Source organism: Sardina pilchardus, chromosome 13 (genome assembly GCF_963854185.1).
Source record: "Sardina pilchardus chromosome 13, fSarPil1.1, whole genome shotgun sequence".
In the NCBI taxonomy this organism is placed as follows: domain Eukaryota; kingdom Metazoa; phylum Chordata; class Actinopteri; order Clupeiformes; family Clupeidae; genus Sardina; species Sardina pilchardus.
The window spans coordinates 15,302,061-15,316,372 of record NC_085006.1 but is presented as its reverse complement, the minus strand read 5'-3'; the positions used below and the strand labels follow the sequence as shown (position 1 = coordinate 15,316,372).

At 42.3% G+C, this 14,312-nt stretch overlaps 1 protein-coding gene across 1 annotated transcript; it reads right to left on the bottom strand.

Annotated features, from left to right (window-relative positions):
- Nucleotides 1-496: 496 nt before the first annotated feature.
- On the bottom strand, nt 497-12,743 carry zgc:162872 (BAR_ACAPs and ArfGap_ACAP domain-containing protein). The gene is made up of 22 exons (XM_062552289.1): nt 12,033-12,743; nt 11,877-11,934; nt 11,650-11,769; nt 10,721-10,774; nt 10,070-10,128; nt 9,545-9,728; nt 8,474-8,518; nt 7,994-8,089; nt 7,571-7,645; nt 7,118-7,221; nt 6,848-6,899; nt 6,369-6,469; nt 5,882-5,993; nt 5,161-5,354; nt 4,684-4,753; nt 4,461-4,555; nt 4,056-4,132; nt 3,530-3,684; nt 3,095-3,204; nt 2,522-2,632; nt 2,175-2,236; nt 497-1,073 (listed from the first exon to the last, which is right to left on the bottom strand). The coding sequence occupies exons 1-22, from the start codon at nt 12,083-12,085 to the stop codon at nt 883-885; spliced, it is 2,178 nt and encodes a 725-aa protein (XP_062408273.1). The 5' UTR covers nt 12,086-12,743; the 3' UTR covers nt 497-882.
- Between the last annotated feature and the right edge of the window lie 1,569 nt (nt 12,744-14,312).

Below are 14,312 nucleotides of genomic sequence, written 5' to 3'. Positions count from 1 at the left end.
AGCCAAGTATCTTAGTAAACAAATGGGAGCAAAAAAAGATGCCACAGCTTTCTGAACAAGATCTCTTCCACTCTTGCCACTTCACACAAACCTGAGAGTCATCTGCCCCCACACACCCATGTAAAATTCCTGACCAATAATGCCCCATACCTCAATCTATACCAGCCTCAGCCCATCTATAAAGTGATACATTTTCATAGTGTCACCAGCTAAGTGTACAGTGTGGATGGGACTGTCTAATCCACTGTCATTAGCTGAAGTGTGTACCCACTTATGACCGTTTTGTTCTATTATAATGTGGCATAGATAGGTCCGAAGTTAAAAGTGTAGGGTTGGTTGTATCAGTCATAAAAACATTCTGGTCAATTTTGCAGCTCTTGACCAGTTGTCTTGTAATATATATGCGCAACATTTACCAAGACAGAAGCTTGGCTTTCTGAGGCTAACGTCTTTGTCATTTTTCCACTATGAATCCTCTCCATAAAACCATGATCTGACTTACCCTGGTTCCTTGCTTCAACCTGAACTCACGTTTCACATGAACACCAATCAATAATCGACTGTACAGTGAAGAGGGGGGTGGGTGCACTCTGTTCCTGGGAAAAGAGAAACAATCTAAATGTGCCCATGGGAAATAGTCTTTTCTTCTTTCTCCTGGCCAATGCCGACTTGAAACTTGTGTAACTCTATTTTGGAACTGTGTAGTTAGTCTAACACTACACTTCCTGGTTTATCTTTCCTGAACAAGTAAAATAAACAAAAAGAAAAAACATCAATACTGTCCAGACTGACCCAATTAAGTCAGTGCTCATGAAGACAAGATGTGACGCGTGCAGCAGCTGGATTAAGAGCACTGGACGTTAAAAGTCTGATCATTTGATCTTAAGTATCCTCTCCTCCTGCTCCTCCTCCGCCTCTTCCATCTTCCTCTACATGTTGATTACTCGTCAGTCGATTCCCCTCAACATCCTCATCTGTGCTCTTACTGAACTGTCTGCGGGAGAGCTTCTCGGGATCGTGGGATGCCATGTTGCTGAAGTCTCTGAAGATGTCCTGGAATGTTTCATCATCGCCTGAAAACACAAAAGTGTGCTTTATATATGAAAAGATCTGGTGAGGTATTACCCAAAACCGTATACAATTACAGAAGACCTAAATGTGCCCAAATAGGACTTCAAAAGGCCACAATGATTTGATGCTGCTTGGCTGTAACCACAGTATCATTTTCCTAAAATATATAAATTGTAACATATGGAGATAATACATCAAATACATACAATGATGATCTAACAAATTAAATGTATAGGGTCTAAATATGATGATGGCAGCCAAAATGTAACAAGGAGGAGGGGCCACAGTAAGCGATCAGAGGCATGGTCGATGATTCTGGCACAACATTGTTGATATTTGAACTCAGCAGCCAATGAAATTACATTCCTCCTTTCTATTCTATGCTCCTGATGCTAAATGCTGATTGGCTGGAATAGTGCATAGCTGGGTCTAGGCCACATTTCGGTTTCCCATTCACAGACAGGATGTACAAACAATAGGGTTTCTTTTAAACACACATACAATATAGACAGCTAGAGGACCTTGAAAAGCAAGTTTCTGAATTTGACAAAAAGTGAAATGGCTTATTCAGATTCATCACAGAATCATCTGTAAGACTAGCCTAGTGACAGAGTAGTCTCTCTATGTACATGTTAGTAACATGAGTCCTCCAGCTTGGCTACCACATTAGAACATGAACTCTCTAAAGTATCTGATGTATTGTGTATATCAGGTTGTATAAACAGACATGGTTTAGCTGATAAACCTGATTTCTCCATTGCCCCCCGTAAGCAGGCCTGTAACTGGAGGAAGTTGGCACACTGGAATATACCGTATAAAATTACACCCACAGTCCCACTCATTCTGGGCTGGATGGGAATTCCAATCACAAGTCAGAGGGTCTGTGCAAACAAAGCCTTCAAGTCCCAGGGACTGCACAACCCTGGCACAATCTGGCACAAAGCATCTCTTTTCTTTATGGGATTTATGTATTTTATTACATGGTCCCTGAAATAAATAAATAAAATGCTTACTGGCCGGTTGTCAATAACAGCATAACACTTTTGCTTTGCCCTGAAGAAGATCACTTTGCAGTTAACAGCGTAACACTTTTTGACACTTACCAATCGAACCAAAGAATCCCTCAGAATCTCTCATCTCCTCATTCATACGGGCCATTCTCAGCCTGCAGAACAGAAGACAATGACGGATAACCTCAGCCACAAATGTCAAAATAAACACAATTTCTAAGAAATAAATCACCAAAAACAGAGGCAAAACGATGATGGTGGAACACCCTCTTAGTGAAACATTTATAAAGTTGTTGCTGTAGCTTGTTCACTAGGCAGAACTAGCGAGGTAAAGAGAATACACACACAGACACACACACACACACACACACACACACACACACACACACACACACCTGGTCTCCTCAAGCTTTTCTACAGGAAAACAGTGTTGTACTCACAAGGTCACAATGTCGGCATGAGCAGTCTCCATGGCAATGCTAAGCGGGTCATTTCCCTTTTCGTCAGCTGCGTACTGATTGGCTCCCCTCTTTAGGAGCAGGCACACATGCCTGAGGATCAGATACATGCAAATCAGATTGATGTAATGAGAGATCATGCTCTATATATCATGCTTACTCTGCTCTATAGTATTTACACTCTTCTTATTAGCCCATCATAGCCTAAAGGGCCGTTCACACCAAGAACGATAACTATATTAAAAATATTGTTCTCGTTAATATGAGTGACAATGTAACAGCCAATCAGAACCCATCACATTTTAGCAATGACATTCATTAACACAAGGAGAGATTTTGCTTATCGTGGTCAATGTGGACGCTATTATCGTTACGGTTACAGTTATCGTTCTTGGTGTGAATGCCCCTTACTACATTTAAATTTGAATGGGTTATCATGAACACAAACAGAATAAAAGCCTTGGCTGCTTACACATAATGCCCAGGGATCAGAGTATTGCTCTGCAACAAGTCTGTGTTTAAGTGAGGACTCCTGAGTCCTGAGGACAAACTTACCCTGTGTGCCCCCCTATGGCAGCGGCGTGAAGAGCCCCCTGGCCCCTCTGGTCCCTGTGGTTTACATTGGCTCCGTTCTGGAGCAGGAACTCACACGCTATAAGGGAACCCTACAAGTCCATACATACAGAGAATATCATTTATATATAACTATATCGCTCTCTCTCACACACACACACACACACACACACACACACACACCTATATATAATAATACATGTTTTGCGTATACATTACAATACGCACACTAAGAAACAGACAGACACTAGTCCAGACAATTCATCTTTGAAATTGGTAAATATACACACACAATGATGCCAAGATTCACATGCACACACTCACACACAATTTTGCAGGCAAACACACACACACCTAAAAGACACAGTGATTGAAAAATTGTGAACACATCAAGCTCGATCACTGCCTGATACTTACCCCAATGGATGCACCAATCAGAGCAGTTCTCCCCTCCTGCTGTGGGTCGCTCCAGTTCACCTCCGCGCCTTGGGCCAGAGCTGCCGCCATGGATACAAGGTCCCCCTGGAGGGCTGCCTGGTAGAGCCGTCTCCCACCTTCACACCTCACAGTTTCTACGGTGATAGCAGCCCAGCTCAAGTAACCGACTTAATATGAATAGGGTTGTGTGCGTGAATCAGGGAATTGTCCAAGTGGTGCTTAATGGTTATTCTTTGTTATGATGTCTATGTTTCGTCTGCTTACAATATTTGCAATGTATATTGATAATAGTTATAATCCATTCAATACGGTCCTTGATGACTCCCATTTCAATAACAAGACATAAGACAGGAAGTAGCTTAAGGTCACAGTGCTTGGTTGCAGTATTAAATATCTCAGTATATCAAATCAAATCCCCTGGACCATGAAGTGTATTGTATTTTCATATTTGTGCCAATACACAACCCTAATATGTAGTGGCTATTGTGGAAGTATTGGGACACACCTGGGTCAGAAGAATTGGCCTTTCGCACAAATCTCTTCTCCACATACTTCTCTTTGATCCAGGTCTCCTTTTCCTGACTGGAAGAGAAAATAGTGCGTCAATACACAGACTATGGCAGAGCGATATGATTCACACCACCATCACTGCTACCATGACAAGCAGATCCTCAAAGACTATTAAGGATGTCATATTGCTGTTGAAGTTGATCTCACAATAAGTCATACATACAGTATTTATACCCAGAGACAAGTACAGTACATAACACAAACAGTGCTTGACAAATACATAAGAATACATGCACAGACAGAGAGACGGAAAGACACAGTTCTACATACATTTATAGGTGTGTATATAAATATGTACTGATACTCATATCATTGAGCCCTTCTGCATGATAGCTCTTACCGTGGGCTGTGAGAGGTGGGCTTCTTTATGCCATCCTCTGAGCTGCATTCCTCAAAGATGCCATTAACAACATCATTCCCTAATATACAGAGTAGCTGGAACAAGAAAAGAGATCATCATCATTACCACAATGTGACAGAGAGACAGATAACTGAAGTCAATCATAATACTGTTTAATATGTCTGAGCTGCATCCACACAGACATCCAAACTCTTACTGTTACCTTAATTTGTTCTGGGTCCCATGAATCCAGTGTAAGAGATCGGACTTTGGACAAGTGGACACCGAGGCTCCTAGAAAACATCCACAGTTTGCAACATGTCAATTAAACAGCACTGAATAACTGAGGACTGAGAAGCCAGTCCTGTACTGAGGGAGCAGTATGGGCAAGACAGACATAGAATCTCTATTTATAATCTCTCTTTATTGGTCGCCATCATCAATCACTGTGCATCAGTCTAGATAGAAACATGTTGTTTGAAAATTGGAGCACACACAAAAGAAATCAAGGTCATAGTTTCAAGAACTGTAAAATGAGAGCCGAGTTGAACATGCCCAATCTAGCACCTACCACTAACTTCTTCCCTATCCTGGGGCGTGTATCCCAAAACCATAGTTGCTAAATAAAAGTTTCGCTTTGGGCAAAAAGTGTCAGCTAAATGTATGCAAATGTTGTTCATGTGTCCCCTGCAGGAGGTACCTGTGGATGCCGGAGCACTCTATGCACATGGTGATGCCCAGGTTGACGCTGGCCCAGCGAGGCTCCTCCTCTCCACAGTCGCAGCAGCGCTGGTTCCCAGGGCCCTGCAGGGCCACGCCGAGCACAGCCTGCCTGGGGGGCGGCTGCCCTGGTGGGGGGACCACAGCCTGCACCGGAGGGGAGTTCTGCTTGGGCTAAACATGGAGGCAGAACAACATCAACATCAACATCAACAACAAATCTTGATATTTAGTACATTTTCCTCATTCTTGTGAACGAAGGAGTACCAAACTTGATATACAAGTTTTACTTGTCCTTGTTATTTTCATGCTACTATAACTGTTTAGGCTGCAGTAATGTCTTATGTGGTGGCTTTTCCAGATCTTCTAAGCTCATTGCCCCACGGCTATTTCAGATGTTGTTTCCTAATATATTTTGGTAAACAAAGACATTAGTTCCACCTCTGCATGTAGCAGGACGCTTGCACCTCTGTGGGGTGCCGGGTGTATGTGTATGTGCCTCAGAGGAGCCCAATGAATATTTAATGACCATTGAACCAATCTCTATTACATCCCATATGGTGGCCTTTAGCACATCTGTGCGTCTCCAATCCTGGGCCTCCGTGCTAGGCCATGCAAGGCTATGCTGGTGCATGGGAGTGAATGTAGGGTGTGCCTGCCTGCCTGCCTGCCTGCCTGCCTGCCTGGGTGAGTAGTGTTACCTGGGGCTGCTGCGCCTCCTCCTTCTGGCGGTAGGCCATGTCTATGCTGCCCTGCACAGCATTGATCCAGGCCTGCCTCAGCTCCTCCGAGTCCGCCTGCAGGGCACAGCACCTGGGGAGATAGTGAAGGCCAATTGGGGACAACTGATTCACATATGGACAAAAATGTATAGGACACTACAGCCTCCTCTGCCTTAATTGAATGCATTGATTGTAACAACTGAGCTAACGGAGTTGGACTGCATGCTTTTGCTATCCAAATAAGTAATCTTAGATTGAGCACAAAACACAGTGTGATTACACTATTATTACACGGTTAGTTGATATCTGTTTATATATTCTATTCAACTTCTTTTAAGAACAGTGGAATGTGATACAACACTGTGACCCCAAAAATGCTTATTCATCCCCGCTCCCTGCATCTCCTGGCCAAACAGCCCCTCCTTTTCATGGAGGAGATCCTCATTATCTGTGGCCCGGTCCTTACTTCTGAACTGACACCAGCTCGAAACAAAAGCGCCGGTCAATGCTGTCCAGCGGCTTCACGGCGCACAGTCTGAGGTCATCAAACAGCATTGTGGGCTTCTCCTGCAGCACAGCAGAGACAGAGAGAGGAGTAACTCCAGTGCCAGCAGGCAATATCATGTTTTACATGCGCTGCATCGGTCACTTTCATATTGAACTTTTATGTTCTTAAAATGGTTACATAGCACATTTATACATTAACAATATGCAAACAAGTGAAACTTGTTAAACTGATACACAAGGTGCAGTTCCTGCTATATTACACTGATATGAAAAGCTAATTAATAGTTGTGTAAAAAATAAAAATGGATGCTGTATGTGCCTCCTTTGACAGCTTCAACAGCTAAACTACAGCTTAGACTCAGTAGGCAATATGTGCACTTTCACAGATCCCTGAATCTGAAAGTAATTTAAAGAGATAGGCGAACATGCTTCCCCCACCTTGTGTGATTTAGTGTACACTAGCTGGTTGTTTTCAGTGGAGAACCAGCATCTACAGGAAGACAACAACATTTATTCATGATATATTGGATATCAACAAATGCAAAACAACCATTTTAAACGTCGGTTGTTTAAAGTAACGTTCAGTTTTGCTTGAAATTCATCTATTCATCAAATCCTTCAATGACTTGAATCGATGTTATGAAAACCCATAAATGTCATAAATAACAGAACTGATAAACATATGAAATCAGTATTTCCTCTTCTGACCTCTTCCATGTCTTGTTCTTCCTGCGTGAGCGCTTAAAGAGGTATCCTTGTATAGTTCCACCATCTGCTGGCGTGCAGGCAATGACAGGCTCCCCAGAGGCATCCTAGACAAGAGAGGACCAGTCAGGTGGACGCAAGCAGAACAAGACTAAACCTGAAGGAACATCGGGTATGATGTTTAAAGTGGCGATGTCAAGCTATTGCTGTAAGTCGAATTGGATAAAGGCGTCTTCCAAATGAATAAATGTAAATGTAAATATGTTTTTTAATAGCAATAACAGCAGAATACATAAACCATGTAGGTCCTTTTTAGCCACCTGCTACTGTACATTGCAAAATCTCAACTCTACTTTGAAAAGGCCTTGTTTCACATGCTTGAAAGTCATTGAAACAAGTTGTGCTTTTGAGTTGAGTGTATATTCAGAGTTGATACTCAGAGCTGCAGATCCTTACTCGTTGCTGGACAAGAAGATGCGTGTTCTCCAGATCTTTTCGCTTAGATGAGCAATCCGTGGAAAATTGAGCAAGCTAAAGAGACATGGAATGGGATTCACTCACATGTTAGAGATGAGAAAACCAATAGTGTATATCTGACTTTTATTCCATGTTGAATTTCTGGTTTGTATCAAATACCACTTCTAACAGGCAGTTATAAAGTTATCAATAGAATAGAATAGCATAGAATAGAACAACAAAAATACTTTCTACTGAAGATAATTTCATTGGGAATTGTTGACCACAATCCAAGCGTCAGTTGCTGCATCCAATACAGACAACAAGCCAAAGACTGGCAGTAAATATGCCAAAACATAAGCCCATACGAGGTCCACTGGAAAAGGGTGTCAAACACAAGAGACCAGGAGTGCACACACACACCTGTGTGGCCATAGTCTTCATGGTGGGCTCCAAGTCTCTTAACAAGTCGTAGCCTTGGTGAAAGAAGGTGTACTGGGCGTGGAAGTAGGAGAAGACCTGAACACACACACACACACACACACACACACACACACACACACACACACACACACACACACACACACACACACACACACACACACACACACACACACACACACACACACACACACACACACACACACACACACAGACTAATCATTACAGGCCGCTTAAGCCTCTGGGCGTCTCTCTGCTCAGCCATGGCATCATCCGTGCAAGGGCCTCCCAGTGGGACTTGCTACTTCGCACTAATAGCGCAACAGCCCCGCAGACTCCTAATCCCCAGCTGTCTGCTTGGGGCGCTGCCAAAGGAGCCGGTGCCAGCCAGGGCCGCCTCCGTAACCAGCCATTCAGCCAGGCCTCTCAACAGGAAGGAGGAAGAGAGCTTTAGACACTCACCGAGTTTAAGATGTCCAGCTTCTGTTGGACTTTAAAGTTGTTCAGCTGCAAGACAAAATAGAAATCAAATGAGCTAAACAGTAGAATGCTCGTTTTAGGAAACTAGATCAAAGAGAAGAGGGATTATCAGTGTTTGTTTATTTGTAAGCAGTTTAAGCACAAATTGAGCCTCCGTGCAGAAGTTAAGAGGTAATTTTGAAAAATCCGGAGCAGTTTTTGTAATCTGTAAACAAATCCCCAGTGAGCTAACAGAGATCAGTGTTTTAGATATAAATAATTAATACAATTCAAACGCTTGAAGGGGACAGAGTTGAACATGGCCATATGCTAGTGACCACACCAAGGCCTACTGGTTGAACTCTAAGTGGAGTCCCACCCCCCCTTCCTTTCCTCCCAGTTTGCTCACTCCTTGTGTAAACAAAGTTGTCCTTCTGCTCCAGGATATCTCAGGTTAGTCTGAGTCAGCACACGGAAACACAGATGTTGGTGTTCAGACACCACACACATAGTACAACAGATAGACGGCTGGCTGAAATATTCTGTGAACCGGACTGAACTAATTACACTAAAATGCCGTATGTTCTTTGGGTGACATTATCTAATTGTTGGAATTGGTTAATTCAGGAGCCATCTACATCAAATATGGTAGTGTAGACAAGTATAGGATTTCAGCACAACACATTCACACAGAGTATTTTAGCACAACACATAGCCAAATCAACCTCTCAATTACGGAAGAATGATATAGCAACTGCTACACAGATCTGCTGGCCACAAGGCCCTAATTAAGGTCTCAAGTCTAACTAAACTAACTCTAATTTGATAACCACACAAAATCCATTTGCTTATTCAATACCAAGAGCAAGATCGAAAGCACAAACATCAGTGGGTCGACTCAAAGTTCTCTCATGCCACAATAGGCCTTAAGTTTATTCATCACACACTTTGCTCATTGACTGACTTTGCACTTCGACCAACGTTTAAATTAGAGCCCACAATCTATAGCAATGAAGAGCAGGTCACTTTCGAGAGCCGCTTTAAATACACTGTCATTTCTAACACGGTTAGTACCTGCAAACAGTAGTCCAGGGCAAAGTGCTGATAACACTTGCGTGTTGCTATCAGTAGGTGGCTGGCCCTCTCAGCCTCAGTGGTTTTGTGGCGGGAGATCTGGGCGTTCTTCGCGGCAGCCGTCTCAAGGTCCTCCCCGATCCGCACAAATTCCCTTCGGGTGTCTTTTATCTGAGGCATGAACCTGGAGACGGGCACATATGGATTGTTATGCAGTAAATAAATAGCAGTAAACATAATAGCATTGCAAATGGTTGAACTGTAGAATGGGAAAACTGTATATGATGAAATTATTGGGTACAGAATAACTAATAAATGTTGCAAATAAAAAAAGACATTCATGCATAAGCTACAGCATGGCAGGCATAATTGTGTACATTCATACAAAATACATCTATCTGGCTTAAACAGTGGCAGAGATGTGTGATGAATATGTGGTGTGTGTGTTTACGTAATGCTTGTATCAGTGTATCAGTGTGTGTGTGTGTGTGTGTGTGTGTGTGTGTGTGTGTGTGTAGGACTCACTGTGAGAGCAGATTGGTGAGCTGCTGGGTGATGGCTCTCTGGGTCTGGTCAAATAGCATCTGTGAAAGGGAAATGCACCATGTCATATTGGCATTATAAACATGTAATTTCCCCTTTCTTCTTGACATGAAACAAATGCACACAGTGTGAACACACAAAACCATGTGATCATATTTGTTCACTGAAAATTAATTTAACTATTCTGAAGAGCTAGATAGAACATTGTATTCTGAAGCTGATGACAGCGGGATTGAGTGAGTACCCCTACAAACTACCAGATGGCTCATAGAAAAATAACTTCAACTTTTTCTTTAATTCACTTCAGTTGTCCTTGCGTATGTTTTCACCAAGTTGCCCCAATTCAGAAGTGGTCACAATGTAGAAATCAGGAAAAAATTGAAGGATGATGCATTATCAGAGAACTTCAGTGACTTAAAGACACAGATAATTACATCAAAATTATGCTTGAAATGGGATGGCTCACATAGCTGATAATAACACATACTGGTAAGATAAGAGCAGCTTGTGTGTGGAGGCAGAAGAACATAATTATACCCACAATTTACAACTGTACCCTTGGTCTGTAGCAACAGAAATTGTGCAGACTGAAACAGGTTTTCAGCCGTAGATACAGCCTTTTGTGGTGCTTACCGTATGAAACTGCATCATCTCTTGTAGCCCCTGAGTGAACTGGCGCAGGCAGTTCTGTTAGGAAAAAAGGGAATACAGTATGAGGCTGGGTCAGGTGAATTTGGTGCAGGCCCACACACATAACACACACATTTACACACTTCACACTGAAAAAGGATGGATTTCACTGACTGACAGGAAGAGCCTGTTAATGTAGAATGTGCTTAACCCTCTATGGCATGGTGTTGCTGCAGGCAACAAACAACCTTTTTGGTCATTACACTGGCCTTTCAAATTGATGAATGATACAAGACATGTCTCTGATCAATAAAATGATGGGTAGAAGTGGTTGTGGCCTTTAACCAAGGCCTTTGACCAACCCTTTCAGGGTTCAAGCAACACTGCATGGATCAGAGCCCCAACAATAGGTAAGAAAATATCATTTTTATTCATTAATCAGCTTATTTGCAAGCAGCTGCTGCATTTGATAACCACTTTTGAGAGAACTGAGTGATGGTGGCAATAGTTGATAAATACAATGCACTAACATGAACTTGCAGAAGTGGTCATTTGTGTGTGTCTGGTGGTTGAAGTATATGAGGAAATATATGAGGAGGATGTTCCATTCTTACCCTGTTGTTTGTTTACATACAGTACACAGGAAAGATGTTACTTTCAAACAAATCAACCTTTGAGGCCAAACATCACCAACGGAGCAGCCTTCAAGAATTTTTCACTGGGGTTATCAATCAGACACTTGTGTTTCACTGAATTAGGCCCACAACACCTCCAGGAGGCTCATCAGTGGTATCCCATACCCAGACAGGTTAAATTGTATGATTGGTAAACAGGGACCACCAAGCTCTCTAATGGTGGGGCAAGAATTGTTTTCTGCAAAAAAGTAACATTTAAGCCATAGCTGGATAATTTCAACAGTGCATCGAACTTACCATAACGACATTGTCTCGCTTGTGATACAAGGAAAACTCTGCCAATGCAGCCAGGAACAGCTGATTGGAGTTGTTGTATGCTTGGCCTGCCTCCACCATCTTAGTACACATCTTCATCACCTGGGGAAGACAGATGAAAATATGGCTGCTGCATGGTTAACACAACAAGTAGCCCTGGAGATAAAAGTCTCGCCGATGACTCAAACTTAATCGCCGGCACGTCTTACCTTTCCAACTCGGCTCTCCAATTCCGCTACATCACTCTCACATTGATCCAGAGAGGCCCTGTGAAAGAAATTATATCATGCAATGCAATCACTGTTGGTCTCTAACGTGGTAACACGACGCCTCTATTTGGACAAAACGTTAAATACGAGCTTTACCTGAAATGTGGTGAATCTTTGATACATTCTTCGAAATCCAAAAAAGAATCCATCGTGGCACTTCAAAGGGCGCAGTTGTCAAATAATGGCTTTGTTTGTGGCATATGTCACCTCCCTAGCAGCTTAAACAACACTATTCTTCCAGTTCATTTAAAGAGTAAAACACTGACACACTGATCATGCGGCATTGTATTCCAATAAATTATTCATCATTAGAAACCAAGTAACAATTTGGGACACTGATGTAACTTAGCTAAATGTTAGCCATATTGTTTCTGAAAATGAACAGTCTGTACAATTAAAACAATTGCTAAAACAACAAGGAGAGACCCTCCATCCCTAACGTCGTTCTTGCCGTCCTAATATACTCATTACCGGGATAAAACCATTACAAAAGCTGGCTAGCGAGCTAACGGAAAGTGCATCCCTTTTTGAGGGTGTCAACAGAGAAGACGAGTGTTATTAGTCTACAACTAAATCTACAGGCTTATTGCCTGCAGTGATAAATACAATATGGAAATGCACGTGACTTAACCCGTAAATTAATAATGCATTCCTCGATGTGGTTACTGAAATGTTGACAGCTGCCTCCATGCGCATGCATACTGCCGTATGAAAATCAGCCTCTTAGATTTCCGGAGTTAGAACATCTTGCTTGTTCTGAAGAGGAAAGAAGGCGTTGTTTAAATAGCCTATGATGATTTTACCAACAAACTTGAACCTAGTCAACGAATCGTGCTTCCTTTAAGCACAAAGTGCAATTTCATTGGATGTCTGGACTAACAGATGGGTGACCGATGAGCATTTCTCGACCAATCCTGCTTGTGGCATGGTTTTATTTAATAAGAGGCATCCGGTTGGTTTTTCAAAGTAAGAGTCCTTGAAGAATTTGTGTTGGTCACGACTCCACATTATAGACGTGACTTGCTCAACTCCATAGAAAAATGAGCAATGCATTTCCAGAAATAAACAACAGTATCTAATAGATATTTATGTTTTAAATCCATGCCAAGTAGAAATTCTAAAACATGCTGGAATCATCTTGTAGCAGACCATTTTTAAAAGTTGTTATTCACATTAGACCCCGAAGCCGCCGCCACGCGCCGCCATTTGCGCCATTTAGAATTTCAGCCGCCGCCAGCCAATAATTTTGTAAGCCAAATTGAGCCGCTATCTGATAAACTTTGGCTGAGCCAAACTTAGACTTAGACTGTTGCATCTAAAAGCAATTATATCACATAGAGGGTACGAAAAATAAATGATACACAAGGTTTTCCCACTGGATTCACCACATGAGTCTTGTGCTCGTTGCTACGATACACAGGACTCAGTGAGTTGTCGGCCAATTAAAAGTTCTGCAATGTTTTTGCTTTCTCGCGCTGAGATGAAATGGGGGAAAGAAAGCCACCGGTAGCCTTATTTTGATCTCGCTTTTCATATACTTTCCTAATTCCTACGAAGTTCTACTCGGACTTGAAAATCTTCAGGACCCGGTTGCACAAACATCAAAACCAAAGATTGATGATATGAAACGTATTCTGGAGCGGACAGATTTACAGCACGCGATATTACTGCGACTGCAGCATTTCACCATCTCCAGAAATTGCGAGAGGCGTCCAGCAGCTGGACGCTCGTGGAAATTGCTGCGCTAGTTCACAATGCATGCTTCAGTCTACATTGAAGTCAAGTGAAATGTGCAGAGCTTTGTTAAAAATGATGTAATAACATTGTGTATTGAGATCTAGTACAACATAGACATCTGTAGACATGAAGAGGCAACTTAAAGGGATATTCCGCCATTTTTGGAAATACGCTCATTTTCCACCTCCCCTCGAGCAAAACAATCGATATTTACCTTGTTCTCGTTCATCCAGCCATTCTGTGAGTCTGGCGATACAACTTTTAGCTTCAGCCTAGCATAGATCATTGAATCGGATTAGACCATTAGCTTCTCGCCTGCTAGCTTCATGTTTAAAAGTGACTAAGATTTCTGGTAATTTTCCCATTTAAAACGTGTCTCCTCTCAAGTTAGAAAGTGCAATAAGACCAACTGAAAATGAAACCTGGCGTTTTTCTAGGCTGATTTGACATGGAACTACACTCTCATCTGGCGTAAGAATCGAGGCAACTTGCAAACGTACCATAGGCGTAGTGATATCGTACGCAGCATCTGAAAATAGTCCCCATAGACAACAAGCAGTAGTAGTGCCAGTAGTGTGCAAGTTGCCTTGATTATTACGCCAGATGAGAGTGTAGTTCCATGTCAAATCAGCCTAGAAA